This window comes from Trichechus manatus, unplaced genomic scaffold (genome assembly GCF_000243295.1).
Source record: "Trichechus manatus latirostris isolate Lorelei unplaced genomic scaffold, TriManLat1.0 scaffold00040, whole genome shotgun sequence".
In the NCBI taxonomy this organism is placed as follows: Eukaryota; Metazoa; Chordata; class Mammalia; order Sirenia; family Trichechidae; genus Trichechus; species Trichechus manatus.
Genome location: NW_004443976.1, coordinates 9,810,823 through 9,830,020, shown reverse-complemented (window position 1 = coordinate 9,830,020; position 19,198 = coordinate 9,810,823). Strand labels below are relative to the sequence as shown.

The 19,198-nt window shown below is 41.9% G+C and overlaps 1 protein-coding gene across 2 annotated transcripts in view; it reads left to right on the top strand.

Moving 5' to 3' along the window:
* CFAP52 (cilia and flagella associated protein 52) overlaps positions 1-19,198 on the top strand; it is a 57,424-nt gene that overhangs the window by 16,013 nt on the left and 22,213 nt on the right. Inside the window, exons 2-7 of one of the 2 annotated variants that reach the window (XM_004375984.1) lie at positions 36-235; positions 623-759; positions 5,395-5,523; positions 9,085-9,184; positions 9,737-9,853; positions 18,440-18,540. In XM_004375984.1, coding sequence (XP_004376041.1) covers positions 36-235; positions 623-759; positions 5,395-5,523; positions 9,085-9,184; positions 9,737-9,853; positions 18,440-18,540 — 784 coding nt within the window. The remainder of the gene's footprint in view (positions 1-35; positions 236-622; positions 760-5,394; positions 5,524-9,084; positions 9,185-9,736; positions 9,854-18,439; positions 18,541-19,198) is intronic. The other variant, XM_004375985.1, reaches the window with a different exon arrangement.

Below are 19,198 nucleotides of genomic sequence, written 5' to 3'. Positions count from 1 at the left end.
CTGATTTTTTTTTTTTAATCTTCTCTGTCTTTCAGGACATGTACCCGGTGGTCTGAAATGCCATCCTGACCAGGAGCATCTGATTTACCCTCTGGGTTGCACGGTCCTCATTCAGTCGATAAATACGAATGAGCAGAATTTCCTACATGGCCATGGTAACAATGTCTCCTGTGTGGCCATCTCCAAGAGTGGAATTTACCTTGCCTCCGGACAAGTCACCTTCATGGGCTTTAAGGTGAATAAACTGAAAATAACTCATTGTGAATTCATTTAGAGGTGCCTCCACCGAAAAACTGCCTGACTTCAGGCCGTTAACTCATGGCCATGTGCTTTTCTTCTTCCTTCTTCATGCCCTTGGCTCTTCTTTCTACTCATTTCACTTTATCAGGCTGGGAGTGAAGGAATCTGATGTTACACCAGATGTTGTGGCTTGTAGCGGATAATGCTCAAGCAAAAGTCACTGTTAAAAATGTTTCCCTTCTGTTGCTGTCATGCGTGTCAAACACGATCCAATATCTCGAGGAGTAACTATTACTGACTCCTTTTCACCAAAAGGGGTACCTAGTCTTCTCGGATCTTTTAAAAACCTGTCTATGTTTCTGACAGTGTATTCTTCCCCCAGGCAGATATCATTTTGTGGGATTATAAGAAAAGGGAGCTGGTTGCTCGGCTGTCTCTTCACAAGGGCAAAATTGAAGCTCTGGCCTTTTCGCCAAATGATTTGTACTTGGTGTCGCTAGGAGGACCAGATGACGGAAGGTAATGAGCTAAACAAATCTATGCGTTTTCACCAGGTATATTTCCACAGCTAAGCGTCAGGTACGCTTTCCCGTCTAGCATTCTCTGTTGGCCAGTCTATTTTTGAGTGTGTGTTGTGTGAAAAACCTGTGAGAAAAATGCCGCACAGCAGTGCTTCTCAAACCTAGCCATCCATCAAAATCAACAAGGAGCTTTAGGAAATTACTAATGCCTAGTTCCCACCTTCAGAGAGTCGGATTTAATTGATGTGGGATATGGTCTGGGCTTTAGGAGTACTAAAAGATTCCCAGGCAGCCAAATTCGAGAACCATTGCTGTCAAAGAAAGACATCATCATCATCGTCCTCTGTTGTCTTCATAGAGAACAGCTAATTTTTTTTAATTGAGCACTTACTATGTGACAGGTGTGTACTGAGCACTTTAACGGCATTATCTCATTTAAGCTTCACAACAACTCTACTAGTTGGGAGTTATTGATGCCATATGGCAGATGATTTTTTTCTTTATGCTAAGGTATATAATCCATACTGAAGGCCGTAGTCTTTGATTTTTATCAGTAAGTGCTTCATTCAAGTCCTCTTCACCTTCAGCAAGCAAAGTTGTGTCATTTGCATATCACAGGTTGTTAATGAGTCTTTCTGCAATCCTGATGCCTCGTTCTTCTTCATATAGTCCAGCTGCTTGGATCTTTTGCTCAGCATACAGACTGAATAAGTATGGTGAAAGGATACAACATTGACGCATGCCTTTCCTGATTTTCAACTACGCAGTATCTATCCCCTTGTTCTGTTCGAATGACTGCTTCTTGGCAACATCATGATAAAGGGAGAGAATGTTGAAGTTGTCAAGGATTTCATTTTACTTAGATCCACTATCAATGCCCATGGATGCAGCAGTCAAGAAATCAAATGATGTATTGCATTGGGCAAGTCTGCTGCAAAAGACCTCTTTAAAGTGTTTAAAAAAAAAAAAAAAGCAAAGATGTCACTTTGAGAACTAAGGTACACCTGACCCAAGCCACAATATTTTTCAATTGCCTCATATGCATATATAAGCTGGACAATGAATAAGGAAGACTGAAGAAAAATTGATGCGTTTGAATTATGCTGTTGGCGAAGAATATTGAATGGACCGCCGGAAGAGTGAACAAATCCATCTTGGAAGAAGTACAGCCAGAATGCTCTTTAGAAGCGAGGATGGTGAGACTTTGTCTCATGTACTTTGGACATGTTATCGGAAGGGAGCAGTCCCTGGAGAGGGACATCATGCTTGGTAAAGTAAAGGGTCAGCAAAAAGGAGGAAGGCCCTCAGTGAGATGGACTGACACAGTGGCTACAAAAATGGGCTCAAACATAGCAACAATTGTGAGGATGGTGCAGGACTGGGCAGTATTTCGTTCTGTTGTACATAAGGCTGCTCTGAGTCAGAACCAAGTTGACAGCACCTCACAACAACAATGACAGATGAGGAACCAAAGTCACCAGCTAGTAAATAGCAGAGCTGAGATATGAACCCTGGTGGTAACAGGTGTCCAGAGGTGACCTTTTACATTTTCCTCACCAAGACGTGACTTTTGCCCTCAAGCAACTCAAAGTCAAATTTGGAAGGAAGAGAACATGTATACATGAAATAGAAAAAAATCACAGTGTATTTAAAAGCATTATATTAGGGAGAGCAATCAATGCAGTGCGTATCCCTGAGTCAATGCTAAAGGAACACAGTCTAAAGAAAAATAATCACACTGAGGTTTGTGTAGGTTTTAATACTTTGATGCACTTTTACATGTATTTTCTTCTTTGAGCTTCACAGGTTTATTAAGGAAATTTACATTTATACATACATTATATATCTACATTTATATTTCTATATATTGACAGTTCTCTTAATATATAGTAAGACAACAAAATTTTTATAAGATTTCCTCCTTTAGTAGAGTGATACCCTCCGCATCTAAGTAGTCACACCTCCCCCGAGCCATCCCCATTTGACTATTTTGGATGAAAAATGTATCCAGAAATTGTCTAGTAACATTCTATTAACATACTTAGCTCAACTTAAAGCAGTTGTTTGCATCCCGGCTTGCACACTGTAATCACCTGGGGAGCTTTGAAAACTACTGATGCCTGGGTCCTACCCCCGGAGATTCTTGGAGTTTAGCCATTGGCCCATCCCTACCCCTGTACCTTGCGAGAGAAATGCCAAAGCTAAGCCTTGGAGGAGAGAAACGGCTGCTTAACCAAGGTCAACCTGCAAAACTGTTCATCTCCTCTGTAATTTTAAGCTTGATTTTAGGCTATCTAAAATTTGCTTGCAGAAAATTTGAGGAATGTTGAGAAGCTTAAAGAAATGCAATATACCCATCCCTGAATACTCACTGTGGTGAGGAGGATGGGCTTATGCTGAATGGTTTTGGACAATCAAGGGTCAACCCCGAATCTGTGGGAGGGGTCCGTTCTCCCCCAACCATCTGGCCGCTGCACAGAGGAGGGGAACAGAAGGGACACTGGGAACAGTTTGCACGTGCATATATTTTTTAATATTTTATAACCTATTTATGTAACTTTTTTTGCCTTTATGTTATCATGCAATCCATGTTGTAATACAACCTGCTTTTTAATTAACTGTGCACCATGGACAGCTTCCATGTGTATACCTGTAGACCTATACCTCATTCTCTGCAATGACTGCATAGTATTCCATCATATGGATTGGATATGCTGGAATTTATTTTACCAACTCTCTTTGTGGATGTCTTTATAAAGAAGCTGTATTGTCCTACTATGCAGAAGAATCCAAAATTCAAAAGTATAAGTGTACTAATGTCACCCCTCATATCCTCCTCCTAATCATGAAGACATCCACTCTCCATAGGCTCTTGAGTTTTGTTTTTTTTTTAACAGCTTTATTGAGAAATAGTTCACATACCATAAAATTGACCCATTTAAGGTATACAGTTGAGTGATTTTTAATATATTCACAGAGTTGTGCAACCATCACCATGATCAATTTTACAACATTTTCAACACCCCAAAAAGAAACGCACTACCCATTTGTAGTCATTCCCCATTCCCGTTCACTCCCTCTCAACCCCACCCCAGCCCCAGGCAACCACTAGCATACTTTCTGTCTGTATGGATTTACCTATTCTGAACATTTCATATAAATGGAATTGTATAATATGTGGTCTTTTCGGTCTGGTTTCTTTCACTTTGCTTAATTTTTCAAGGTTCATCCATGTTGTAGCATGTATCAGTACTTCACTTCTTATGGCTGAATAAAATTCCATTGTATGGATACACCACATTTTGTTTAGCCATTCATCTGTTGGTGGACATTGGGTTGTTTCCATTTTTTGGCTATCATGAATAATGTTCCTATGAACATTCACATACAAAATTTTGTGTGAACATATGTCTTCATTTCTCTTAGGTATGAGGCACTTGATTTTCACAGTCTTTGTTTTTTAGTTTATCATATAATTATCATTATAACTTTTTAAGTGATTAATCTCTCAAATTTTCCAGTTTAGATGCTATCCATCAATTTCCCATGATAAAAAGAGGTATTTGTGGTTCTTATACCCCCTCTTAACTCCCTACTCCTGATTATTTTTGGTTATAACTTGATTTTAGACAACCTTTGATAATACATTCCACATGCAGAAAATTTGGGAAATATAGGATGTACATGTTTTTACATTAATTAGTTTTGTAACATTTGCATTCTTTTTCTTTAATACTTTGCTTCCACTGTTGAACACAACACCCCCTTCCCAGCACTTTTGGTATTATTATCCAAACACTATTCACTTTAGGAGGTCCCTGGTGGCACAAACGGTTTGCCGTCAGCTACTAACTGAAAGGTTAGCTGTTCGAATCCACCCAGTGGTGCTGTGGAAGACTGGTCTGGTGATCTGCTTCCATAAGAGTATAGCCAAGAAAACCCTGTGGAGCACAGTTCTACTGTAAAGTGCATGGGGTCACCATGAATCAGAATCTACTCCACAGCAGTGGGTTTACTCACTTTAGAACTAAGTTGTATGATTGCATCCAGGAAGGTGGAAAGGTAACCCTAATCAGTGCTTCTCAGTGTGTGATCCCTAGGTCCATAAGCATCAGCATCACCTGGGGCTTACTAGGAAAACAGATTCGTGGGCCCCGACCTAGACTTACTGAATCAGAAACTCTGGAGGTGGGCCCAGTAGTCTGTTTTAACAATCCCTCCAAGTGGGTCTGATACACATTCAAGTTTGGCAACACTGTCTTATGTTTTCCTCTTTATCGAATCACCTCCCGTTTTTTTTCTTTCTCTTTTGCCGTAATACTTCCCCAAAGAAATCTTTTACATGGAATCAGTGGGTGATAAACTTTAAGGCTTTGCATGTCTGAAAATGTCTTTATTTTATCACCAAACTTGATTGATGGGCTCCCTGGAGTCTAGCCTCATAATTATTTCCCTTCAAAACTTTTTAAGTGTCACTCCATTTGTTTTCTAATATCCAGTGTTACGGAGATGTCTGGGGGGTGGGTGGATGGTCAGTGTAATTTGTTTTGTTCCTTTGTGTTTTTCCTTTCTGGAACCACTAAAATAGTTGTTTCTTGTTTTGAAAGCCTGTTTTGTCTTCTTGTTTTGGCAGTGTGGTGGTGTGGAGCATAGCCAAGAGAGACGCCATCTGTGGCAGCCCTGCAGCCGGCCTTAATGTTGGCAATGCCACCACTGTGATCTTCTCACGCTGCCGGGATGAGATGTTCGTTACCGCTGGAAAGTACGTGTTGGCGCTCTGCCTTTTCAGAACTCATAAATCACTATATTTGCTTGTATAGAAGACATTAGTTCATTACAATCTGGGGAAGCAGGTCTTTCATCCTGGGCAGATACCTGCTACCACAACTTGCACCATTTTGTAGTCATTAGAAATCCTTTTTGCTGAAAATATTTTAAACGTGGTTATCGAAAATCCTGTGCTTCCTATGGAAAAAATTCTGCCTATCTGTGAAATGCCTTTCAGGTTCTTATTTGTTTGTTTTTTACTGACAACACATTAATCTGCACAATTGCATAGATTCAGCTACTGGTTGACCTTTCTTACCGCTTGCTCTTGATTTACCAGTTGCTGTGGAGTCGATTCCAACTCATAGTGACCCTATAGGACAGAGTAGAACTGCCCCACAGGGTTTTCAAAGAAGCTAACTGCCACATCTTTCTCCTGTGGAGCGGCTGGTGGGTTCGACCTCCAACTTTTTGGTTAACAGTCGAGTACTTAACCACTCATGAAATGATAGTTTGCGAGTGAACTGTGCCAGGAAGATTCATCTGGTTGCCTGTTAGCTACATGAGATCATTTCTGATAGGATCAGCTGGAACCAGCTAGTAGTGACCCAGCTGGAGGTCTGAACAGAGGCCAGCATCTGTCTAACAGAAGAAATTAATTTCCAAATTCACTCATCAGAGCCCTGTGTAGAGTTTGAAGTGAAGGATAAACATGTATAAAACCCATCCTTTTTTATGTCAGCCAGAAATGTAGCATTGAAGTATAGGTTGGGTAGAACCATCCTCTTTGACCCTTATGAAAATGTCATTGAGGTGTCGCATCGGTGAAAGGCACACATTGTTGTTCCTTTTCTTGTGAGAGTAAAGAATTTGTGCTGCTCTAGATCTACACGGTTTCTTGTCTGTACCTTGTGATATGCAGCATGCATTTGTGCCATGGCAAGTTAAGAGGAAGCAAGAGACTGTGAAACTAACTGGCCGACATGAAATCCAGCCCTGTCGAGCAAGTCTTATCAGGACAGTGCTTTAATCCTAAAGCAGCTGACCATGTCCTTCCCTGTCTTCTGAGGCCACCCACCAGTGACCACGAAGCTCTTCAACTCTCTTCAAGTTTGCAGAGTGGTTTGACTAAGCCTTTGTTTTATGGGGTGTTTCTGCTCCTTAGCAGATACTTAAGCAGCAGGCACTGGCCCCTTCTGATGTCTATGGACAACATTTCTCCAGGAGTCAAATATTGACGTTTACACACACAATCTGGTACAATCTATATTCTAGGTGACGTCCCTGATTGGTGCAAACAGTTAATCTGCTCAGCTGATAACTGAAAGGTTAGAGGTTCGAGTCTACCCAGAGGCACTTCAGAAGAAAGGCTTGGTGGTCTACTTCTGAAAAATCAGCCACTGAAAACCCTATGGAGGTAGGGTTGCACAGCTGATTATTGTAATTGCTTTCAAAAGTTGTACACCTATAAAAAGTTGACTTGGCAAAAGTTGTGTGATAGGTATATTTACTAACAATGACTAAAAAAAAAAACAAAAAACAGTAGCTGCTGAGGCTGCTTATGTACAACCAATCACCTCATGGGATTTAGTTCCTTAATTAGGAGGTTTAGGGTCATAGTTTCATGGGACATCCCAGTTAACTGGCTTAATTACTTTTTTACTGCTTCTGTTCTACCTCCTAGCTTGTTGCGTAGTGCCTGGGGTTTTAAAAGCTTGCAATCGGCCATCTAAGGTACAACAACTGGTCTCTATTCACCTGGAGCAACAGAGGAAGAAGAGGCAGGAATTGGAGTAGGATATGAAATGTATGGCTAATTGCCTCCATGAACAACTGCCACCTTTGCCATGAGACCAGAAGAACTGGATGTTGCCGGCTACCATTACTGAACATTTTGATCAAGGATTCTATAGAGGAATCCTGATCAAAAGGGGGGAAGCGGAGAACAGAATTTCAAATTTTCATGGACTACAGACTTTCTGGAGCCATAAAAGCTGGATGAACCCCTGAAACTATTGTCCTGAGATAATCTTTAAACCTTAAACCAGAAATATCCCCTGAAGTCTTCTTAAAACCATACAATAGTCTAGCTTAACTAGTAATTGTCTGCCTTGAGCATTATGGTCTTTTAAGAACTATCTATCTGGGATCAAACTGACAACAGCAACTCAAAAGATTAGGTAGGAATCTTAGGGGGACGTAAATTTATGTTAATGAGGGAGAGGCAGCTCAGAAAAGGAGGGGTGAGAATGGTTGAACAACTTGAAGAATGTAATCAATGCCACTGAATTGTACATGTAGTAACTGTTGAATTGGTGTATGTTTTGCTGTATAAATTCTCAACAACAACAATAAAAATAAAATTAAAAAGAAAAACAAACAAACCCTGCGGGGCACAGTTCTACTCTGACACACATGATTTTACCATAAATCAGAGTTGACTCAATGGCAACTAGTTTTATATTCTAGGTCTGCCTCAATTTCATGTGACACTAATAACTGAGAAAAAGTTGACGCTGTAAATAGGATTTCTGATATGGCACCCATATACCCTGGGTTCTCCACCACACTCCCAATTTCATGTATTCCATTATATTGTTCCCATGAGATGTGGTGCAAATCCTAACATTTCAGCATCCAAATGACATCAGGAAGGCCATGGAAAAACGGATTTATTTTTAATTTGAGCACTTACGATGTTCATAACTTGGAGTAGGTCAGTGAGGGGAGGGGGGCGCAAAAGAAAAAAAAAGGAAAACTGAGCCTGATCAATATAGTTTTTAATTAATCATTTCTGCCTTAGTATATTAGCTGAAATCTTTTGACTGTGAAATTGTTATACAACTATCAATTCAAATTAATTCAATATACAATGATGAACTACCAGCCAGACCCTGTATAGGTGCTGACTTTGTTTAACTTTTGAGTTGTTTAGTCTCATTTTGCCTTCCTTGAAGACAGGAGTCTCCATATTAAAGTAAAAGCCAGTTGCAATGAAATGGATTCCAGCTCAAGGGGACTCCGTGTGTGTCAGAACAGAACTGTGCTCCACAGGGCTTTCAATGGCTGATTTGCAGATGTAGATCACCAGGCTTTTCTTCTGACTTGCCTCTGGGTACCTGGGACTGAAACCACCAACGTCTCAGCAGATGAGCACTTAACTGTTTGAGCCACCCAGGAACTCCCCATACTAAAGTGCTCCTCTTTGAAAAATGTTCCTCAAAACTTAAAACCTTGCAAGAAACACTGGTTTGCTCTTTTTTTTGTTTACTTGCTTGTTTGTATGTCTGCTTTTTTCAATACAGCGTATAGCACATGCACTTCAGCCTCAGAGAGTCCCTGCTGGGCTGTGTATAAGCTAGGTGTAAAATCTACCTCACAGGATCACCGCGAGCATTCAGTGAAAGATCTTAAGTAGTCGAGTGCTCAGGTGTAGCAAGGCCTCAGACACGTTTATTTCTCTTCCCTTCAGCTTCTCTGTCAAGAGAACACAGAACAGAGAGATGACACAGTTATCAAATATGTAGTCATTTGATTGTGAAATCTTTTTTTGTAGTGGCACAATTCGAGTATGGGAATTGGATCTCCCAAATCGAAAAATCTGGCCAACAGAGTGCCAAACAGGACAGATGAAAAGAATAGTGATGAGTATTACAGTAAGCATTGCTTTCAGTGTTATTTTGAGTAGCTCTTGGTACAAGCTCTGTCGTTAACAGTGCTGACCAAGATGTCTATATGTGTGTGTGTGTGTATGTGTGTGTGTGTTGGGGGGCGTCGGGGGTAAATGTCTCTTCTTCTTCGTACCGATGGCACAGTAGCCATGGATGGGGAGATGATGACCTGGGCGGACGGCAAGGGGCCATACTTTATGGACACAGAAAGATTAAAATAAAAAGTAGATACACACCAACTGGACATTACTAACAGAAAAAAAGGAAGGGAGCGAAGGAGGGAGGAAAAGAGAAAGGAAGAGAGCGTGCATGTTAACATCAGACAGACTTCAAGTGAAATGCACAGGCAAGTCGGGTCTAGTATTTTCCTTCAGATCTGCATTTGGCCCGGGTTCTGCTCCTCTCAGCGCTGCTCTACCCCACCACCTCTGAGTCTGAGGAAACAGAAGTAACCGTGAGCACTCACGTAAGGTTTTCAGGGAAAGCTCATCCCACCACTGACCACGGGCGCTCACGGTGTATCACTCTCTTATCCAGATGGCCGATGATGATAGCTTTTTCTACCTGGGCACCACAACTGGAGACATTCTCAAAATGAACCCCAGGACTAAACTGCTGACGGACGCCGGCCCCTTGAAGAACAAATTTAGTCTGGTGAGTAGAGACTGTCGGGCACTGCTCTGCCCTGTTGTTTCCTAGCGGTTTCTTCCATTCACAGAAAGCACAGACTTTGATTAAGAAACAGTCTGTGGAAAAATAAGCAAGAAGACGTCTGTGATATAACCACGGCCACACCTAAATTTGCAAAAGGTACACTGACTAGCTCTCTGAGCCCTCATCTCCAGTTTACACTAGGATAAAGGCATTCCTAGGTGTCTTTAGGGGTCCCTGGGTGGTGCAAATGGTTAATGCACTTGGCTGCTAACCGAAAGGTTGGCAGTTTGACTCCACCCAGAGGCATCTCAATAGAAAGGCCTGGTGATCTACTTCTGAAAAACCAGCCATTGAAAAAACCCTGTGGAGCACAGTTCTACTCTGACACACATGGGGTCGCCATGAGTTGGAATTGACTCAACAGCAATTGGTTTAGGTGTCCTCAATTTGGAAATCAGACCACATCTTTTTTTCACATCTTCAAGGCACAGGGCTTGCAGCTTTGTGATTTGTGACCAACTGGCCCCAACACTGGGGCAGCCCAGTCGTCACAGGTAGAAGTGTGCTCTTTGATCTGCGAGACTATATATGTATGTTTTCCCTAATTTAATAACCCAGATCAGATTTTTGCCTCAACTGACTCTATAAGTAATGAGAAAGACCTAGACATTGTCAATTGCTTATATTTGCAGAATTTCTAACAATTCTGGTTAAAAGTCCAGTGAGAGACTTTGTATTTAAACGAAAATAAAAGACTACAATCAAAGGATAACTTTATATAGCAAGGGCTGTTATTTCCAGCACCTCAGAAAGTTCCAAGGGCTGTTTCTTCTAAACTTTGTGTTTGAAAGCTTATACTAGGTTCTGCACCTGTGTGTCTCATTTCTGATAACAGAGCAGAACTAAGCTTAGATACTTTTCCACTTAGCAGATATTTCCAAGAAGCTTTGAAATGTAGTACCATGTACCTAAGAAAATGTCAGTTTTCTTAATCACGTAATCATTTAAATTTTAAGGAGATCTATTGGAATGGATGGAGCCCCGCTGGTATAGTGATTAAGGGCTCAGCTGCTAACCAAAAGGTCAGCAGTTCAAATCCACCAGCCACTCCTTGGAAACCCTATGGGGCAGTTCTCCTGTGTCCTCTAGGGTCACTATGAGTCGGAACTGACTTGACAACACCTAACAGCAACAACAACACAGGAATGGGAAGATGCCCTAGTGGCGCAGTGGTGAAGGACTCAGCTGCTAAATGAAAGGCCGGTGGTTTGAATTCACCAGCTTCTCCAAGGGAGAAAGATGTGACGGTCTGCTTCCATAAAGATTTATAGCCTTGGAAACTGTATGGAGGCAGTTCTCCTCTGTCCTATGGGGTTGCTATGAGTCGGAATTGACTTGATGGCAATGGGTTTTATAGGAGTGGGAGACAGCTATAAATGTATAGGTAGAGACTCCACAAGAGGTCAAGGTTCTTCCAATTATTTTTAGGAGAGAGATTCCAACATATTAATAGAGAAAAGCAAAGCAGATCAGGTTAAAAGAGGGCAAGGCTCAGAGCCCTGCCAGCTCCAACTCCTGAGACACCTCCAAAACTAAACCAGTTGCCTTTGAGTCAATTCCAACTCATGGCGACCCCATGTGAGTCACAGTAGAACTGTGCTTCATAGAGTTTTCAATGGCTGATTTTTCTCAAAAGTAGATTTCCAGGCCTTACTTCCGAGGCAGCTCTGGGTGTACTCAAACCTCCAACCTTTTAGTTAGCAGCTGAGGGCTTAACTGTTTGTGCCACCCAGGGACTCCCAACACACCTCCAAAGGGCTCCATAAAATACTAGTTGAAAACTACTGATCTGGATATTTCTGATGCCTAGTACTTGGGACCAAATGCCTGTCCAGAAAAGATGGCTGGCTGTTTTAGCATCCTCAAACCTTCGGCATTTATGTCTTTTACGTATGCTTTAATTCCTAACCATTCAGGTTAGATGGTAAATTTCACAAAGAAGGAGACGCCTCCTATATGGGTGGAAAGAAAATAAGTCTTATGGGATGAGGGGATGGGGCACCAACAAAGACCTTTGATTTGCATACCGAGTGATCTTGGACGGTTACCCATTTTGAAACTCTACTTAGATGTTTGTTCTGTGGTTAGAAAGGTAAAGAATGGCAATAGTTTGTTGTTGTTAGTTGCCGTCAAGTCGCCTCCTGACTCATGGTGACCCCATGTACAATGAGATGGGACTGTTGTGATCCATAGGGGTTTTATTGGCTGATTTTCAGAAGTAGGTCACCAGGCCTTTCTTCCTAGTCCATCTTAGTCTGGAAGTTCTGCTAAAACCTGTTCAGCATCATAACAACACACAAGCTCAGTGGTACCTGAGCATGAGGTGCACTGGTGGTGAATCGAACCTGGGTGTCCTGGATAGAAGGTGAGCATTGAACCACCACTGCCCTCTTGGAATAATTTAAAATGGACCTATCAGGCACAGAGATGATGATAATAATGGTGATGGTGATGGTGATAATGATGATAAATATTATTTAACACAGTACCTGCTTAATACATTCTGATTATAATGAGCCAGACACAGAGCGAAGCTCGTTTCTTGCATCATCTCATTTAGTCCTCACAACAACCCGATGAGGTCAGGACCATTTTTACCCATCTTACAGAAGAGGAAACTGAGGCACGTGCCATTTCAGATGTTATGGCAAGCAAGTAGTAGAGCCGTGATTTGAACCCAGGCAGGCTGGCCAGTGGCGTCACTAGGGTTGGTCTCACTCAGTGTGGTAACTCATGATGTCACCATCGGGGTGGACGGAGCGGCCTGGCCCCGCACCGCCCCGTTGTGGGCCTCATACCCAGCCTCGTGCCCCGCCCCTTCCACCACCTCCCTGCAGTTCCTCTCCTCTCAGATTGGCCAAGGTGGGGATGATCCTCTCAGCCCAATGGCAGATGCCTTGACCCACCCACCCGCACCCTAACTGGCCGGTGTTGGGGGAGGGGAGGGGATGAGTTCCTGCACTAGATGATGGGTAACAGCAGCTCTAGTGATGCCACTGCCTTGGTGGCCCTTCCCCCAGCGGCCCCAGCTTGCTCTCAGCCGCCTTGGACCCTGCGGTCGTTTTGGTGTCACCCCCTCTGACAGTGTCACTCCCTCTGACAGTGTCAGAGAGTGCAGTTGGCACCCCTGCACCCCCTTAGGGACGCCACTGACTGGCTCCAGAACCTGTACACTTAACCACTATCGTCTATAGTTTTTAAAAAGTTTATTTAGAAATCACACATACATAACTTAGAGGCTCTGTTTAACTCTTCGTTTTCCTTGCTTCTTCAAACTTTATAGTCCCTGAACAAATGCTGAGAATGTTCACTCAAGGGTTCTTTTTTTTTCTTTTAAATTGTGCTTTAGGTGAAAGTTTACAGAGTAAATTAGTGTCTTATTAAACGGTTCATGCACGAATTGTTTTGTGACATTGGTTGCCAACCTCAAAATGTGTCAGCACTCTCCCATTCTCCACCCTGGGTTCCCTGTTTCCATTTGTCCAGTTTTCCTGTCACTTCCTGCCTTCTCATCTTTGCTTTTGGGCTGATGTACCCATTAATCTCCTATACATGACTGAACTAAAAAGCATGTTCCTCCCATGTGTTATTGTTTGCTCTATAGACCTGTCTAATCTTTGGCTGAAGGATGAACCTTGGGAGTGACTTAAGTACTGAGTTAAAAGGGTGTCCAGGGGCAATACTCTGGGGCCTTCTCCCGTCTCTGTCAGACCAGCAAGCCTGGTCTTTTTGTGTGTGTGTGAATTTGCATTTTATTCTACATTTTTCTCCCACTCTGTTCGAGACCCTCTACTGTGATCCCTGCCAGGGCAGTCGGTGGTGGTAACCAGGCACCATCTAGTTGTTCTAGGCTCAGTCTAGTGGAGGTTGTGTAGTTGTGGTCTATTAGTCCTTTGGACTAATCTTTCCCTTGTGTCTTTGATTTTCTTCATTTTCCTTTGTTCCGGACAGGATGGGACCAGTAGATGTATCTTAGATGGCTGCTCACAGGCTTTTAATACCACAGACACTACTCACCCAGTCAGATGTAGAACTTATTTTTATAGACTGTGTTATGCCTGTTGAGCTAGATGTCTCCCGCGACCATGATGCCCAGCTCTCAGCCCTAGTAGCTTGGTCCCTCAGGGAGTTTGGCTGTGTCTGTGAAGCTTCTATGGCTATGCCTTGGTCAAGTTGTACTGACTTCCCCAGTATTGTGTACTGTCTTACTCTTTACCAAAATTACCGCTTATCTACTATTTTAAACCAAAAAAATCAAACCCATTGCAATCTAGTTGATTCCGACTCACAGTGACCCTATCGGGCAGAGTAGAACTGCCCCATAGGATTTCCAAGGAGCAACTGGCAGATTTCAAACTGTAAACCTTTTAGTTAGCAGCCAAATGCTTAACCACTGTGCCACCAGGGCCCCATATATTAGTGTTTTTCCCTCCCCATCCCCTCCCTCATAATCATTAAAGATTGTTTCTTTCTGTATAGAAACATTTTCATGTGTTTTTCTAATATGGTCTTGTACAGTATTTGTCCTTTTGTGATCGACTTATTTCACTTAGCATAATGCCCTCCAGATTCATCCATGTTGTGTGATGTTTTGCAGATTCATCATTGCTCTTTATTTTTGCATAGTATTCCATTATGTACATGTACCATAGTTTGTTTATCCATTCATCTGTTGATGGGCACCTAGGTTGTTTCCATCTTTTTGCTATTGTGAATAATAATGCAGTGAACATGGGTGTGCATATGTCTATTTGTGTGATGGCTCTTATTTCTCTAGGATATATTCCTAGGAGTGGGATTGCTGGATAATATGGTATTTCTATTTCTAGCTTTTTAAAGAAGAGCAATATCGTTTTCCAAAATGGTTGTACCGTTTTGCATTCCCACCAGCAGCGTGTAAGAGTCCCAATCTCCCTGCAGCCTCTCCAATGTTTGTTATTTTCTGTTTTTTGATTAGCGCCAGTAACATAGGGGTGAGATAGTATCTCACTGTAGTTTTGATTTGCATCTCTCTAATTGCTGATGATTGAGAGCATTTCTTTATATGTTTGTTTTCTGCCTGAATGTCTTCTTTGGTGAAGTGTCTGCTCATACCCTTTGTCCATTTTTTAGTTGGATTGTTTGTATTTTTATTGTTGAGGTGTTGAAGTTTTCTATAAATTTTAGAGATTAGATCCTTGTTGGATACGTTGTAGCAAAAAATTTTTCCCAGTCTGTAGGTTCACTTTTTACTCTTTTTGAGAAGTCCTTTGTTGAGCATAAATATTTAAGTTTTAGGAGGTCCCATTTATCTAGTTCATCTTCTGCTGTGTGTGCATTTTTAGTTATGTTTGGTATTTTATTTATGCCATGTATTAGGGCCACTAGTGTTGTTCCTATTTTTTCCTCCATTAGCTTTATAGTTATAGGTTTTACATTTAGGTTTCTGATCCATTTTGAGTTAGTTTTTGTGTATGGTGTAAGGTATGGATCTTGCTTCATTTTTTCTATATGTGGACATCCAGTTATGCCAGCACCATTTGTTAAAGAGGCTGTCTTTTCCCCATTTAATGGACTTTGGCCCTCTGTCAAAGACCAGCTGACCATAGGTGGTGGATGGATTTACATTTGGGTTCTTGATTCTGTTCCATTAATCTATGTGTCTCTCTGTTGTACCAGTACCATGCTGTTTTGATTACCATAGCTTTTGTCTTAGTCATCTAGTGCTGCTATACAGAAATACCACAAGTGAAATACACAATACTGGGGAAGCCAGCACAACTTGTCCAAGGCAAGGTCATGGAAGCTCCATAGACATGTCCAAACTCCCTGAGGGACTGAATTACTGGGCTGAGGGCTATGGGGACCATGGTCTCGAGGAACATCTAGCTTAATTGGCTTAACATAGTTTCTAAAGAAAATGTTCTATATTCTGCTTCGGTGAATAGCATCTAGGGTCTTAAAACCTTGTGAGCATCCATCTAAGATACTCCACTGGTCTCACCCCATCTGGAGCAAGAGAGAATAAAGAAAACCGAAGACACAAGGGAAAGATTAGTCCAAAGGACTAATAGACCACAACTACCATAGCCTCCACCAGACTGACTCCAGCACAACTAGATGGTACCTGGCTACCAGCACTGACTGCTCTGACAGGGTTCACAATAGAGGGTCCTGGGCAGAGCTGGAGAAAAATGTAGAACAAAATTCTAATTCACAAAAAAAGGACCAGACTTACTGGCCTGACAGAGACTGGAGAAACCCTGAGAGTATGGCTCCCGGACACCCTTTTGGCTCAGTAATGAAGTCACTCCTGAGGTTCATTCTTCAGCCAAAGATTAGACAGGCCCATAAAACAAAACAAGACTAAAGGGGCATACCAGCCCAGGGGCAAGGACGAGAAGGCAGGAGGGGACAGGAAAGCTGGTAATAGGGAACCCAAAGTTGAGAAGGGGAGAGCATTGACATGTCGTGGGGTTGGTAACCAAAGTCATAAAACAGTATGTAGACTAATTGTTTAATGAGAAGCTAGTTTGTTATGTAAACCTTCATCTGAAGTACCAAAAGAAAAAACAAACCAAAAACCTAGTATGTGAAGCAAAAACAGATTTGAGAATGTACTGAACCCTAAAAGGTAGGTCCTTGTCTGGTGCGCTCAGACTTGCCAATTATCTGGACACCAGTCGTTGAGAAAGTAACTTCATTGCAATGCACAGAGCAAGGAACCAGGAGGAAGTTCCTCAGGTCCGGGCTCCTCGAGCCATGGGGAAGCAGGGCTTATATGTGATTTGGGCAGCAAGCTGGCCGCTGCGCAGGTGTTCTGGGGAGGGAAAACTCTAGAAGGTGACCAGGAAACAGGAGGTGATGTGGTTCTTGTCAGACCTCTTGCTTCAGAATAGGGTCCGGGTGATGATTTTCCTTCTGATTTGTTCCTCCTGTTGCTGCGTCCTCTGTTGAGGTCAGTTAGTGGTCACAGCTGGCCCTTCTGGGCATGCGGGGTGGGCCAAATCTGATATGGGCTAGTTTAAGGACTAATAGAAATTTACTGGCATTGGTAAGGTCAGGTCACAAGAATATGACCCATCAAGAGACACCCATCTGAGACAAGCAAAGGCAGCATCAATAAAATTATGGAGAGGGTGAGAATGGTTGCACGACTTGAAGAATGTAATCATTGTCACTGAAATGTATGTGTAGCAACTTGAATTGGTGTATGTTTTTTGCTGTGTATATTCTGAACGACAACAAAAATAATAAAATAAATTAAAAAAAAAAAAAAAGAAACAGAAATACCACAAGTGGATGATTTCAACAAACGGAAGTTTATTCTCTCACAGTCTAATAGGCTAGAAGTCCAAATTCAGTGCATCAGCTCCAGGGGAGGTCTTTCTCTCTCTGTTGGCTCTGGAGGAAGGTCCTTGTCATCAGTCTTCCCTTTGTCTAGGAGCTTCTCAGGTACAGGGATCCTGGGTCCAAAGGATGTGCTCTATTCCCAGCCTTGCTTTCTTGGCGGTATGAGGTCCCCCGTCTCTCTGCTTGCTTCCCTCTTTTATATCTCAAAAGAGACTGGTTTAAGACACAATCTAATCTTGTAGATTGAGTCCTGCCTCATTAACATAACTAGCACTAATCCCATTTCATTAACATCATAGAGATAGGATTTATAACACATAGGAAAATCACATCAGATGACGAAATGTTGGACGATCACACAGTACTGGGAATCATTGCCTGGCCAAATTGATACACGTATTTGGGGGGGGGGGGACACAATTCAATCTGAGGCAGCTGCATAGTAGGTTCTGGGATCAGGTAGTGTGAGGCCTCCTACTTTGTTCTTCTTCAATAATGCTTTACTTATCCGGGACCTCTTTCTTTTCCATATATAGTTGGTGATGAGTTTTTCCAACTCGTTAAAGAATTCTGTTGGTATTTGGATCAAGATTGCATCATATCTGTAGATCGCTTTGGGTAGTATTGACATATTCACAATGTTGAGTGTTCCTATCCATTGGCATGGTATATTTTTGCATTTATGTAGGTCTCTTTTGGTTTCTTGCAGTAGTGTTTTATAGTTTTCTTTATATAGGCTTTTACATCCCTGGTTAGATTTATTCGTAAGTATTTTATCTTTTAGAGGAGTACTGTAAATGGTATCATTTTCCTGATTTCCTTTTCAAAATTCTCTTTGTTGGTGTAGAGGAATCCAACTGATTTTTGTATGCTGATCTAGTGTCCTGCTACTTTGCTGAATCCTTCTATTAGTTCCAGTAGCTTTCTTGTGGAATCTTTGGGATTTTCTATGTATAGGATCATATCATCTGCGAATGGGGATAGTTTTACTTCTTCCTTACCAGTGTGGATGCCCTTTATTTCCTTTTCTTCCCTTATTGCTCTAGCTGCTCTAGCTAGGACTTCCAGTACAATGTTGAATAAGAATAGTGATAAAGGCCATTCTTGTCTGTTTCCCATTCTCCAGGGGAATTGCATAGACTCTTAATGATAAGACTCCTTGGTCTTTTTCTTAAAGGATATTTCTTCCCCCAGGGGGTGTCAGCTGTCAAGTGCCTGAAGACGGGGGGTCTGTTGTTGGGCTCTGGAGCTGGACTGCTGGTCTTCTGTAAAAGCCCCAGCTACAAAGTTATCAAGTAAGTTCTGGGTCCCGCAGGGTTGTGATAGGGATACAACCACCAGAGGGAGGTTTGCTTCAAGCCAGCAACTAAGTGATAGTAGCAAATTGACATTTGGTAAAACAATGTCCTCTTGCTGTTAAAATGAGTAGTTGGAATCACAGTAAATTGATGGTTTCTTTGCCAATGAAAAGACAATGGCTTATGTTGAATCAAGCCAAAGCCAAACCAAACTAAACCTGTTGCCGTTGAGTCGATTCGACCCATAGTGACCCTATAGGTCAGAGTAGAACTGCCTCATAGGGTTTCCAAGGAGTGGCTGGTGGATTCGAACTGCCGACATTTTGGTTAGCAGTCAAGCTCTTAACCTACCCAAAGGGGATACTATCCTTTTAATAAATACATTATTATTATTTAGCTAATGCATTGAGCCAGTATAAAGGAAGTGTGCTGTTATAAATGTATCCAACATATAACACCAAATTTCAAACTTTTCAAAATTGTTTTATTCAACAAATTTTATTGGGTACCTATTATGTGCCAGGAACTGTGCTAGTAGTTAATACATTTGAATACAAACTCTAATACAAGTAGCCAACATTTACCAGCAATTTCTATGTGCCAGATACTATGCTGTGCACCTTTCATGGCTTATCTAATTAAAATAAAATGAAGG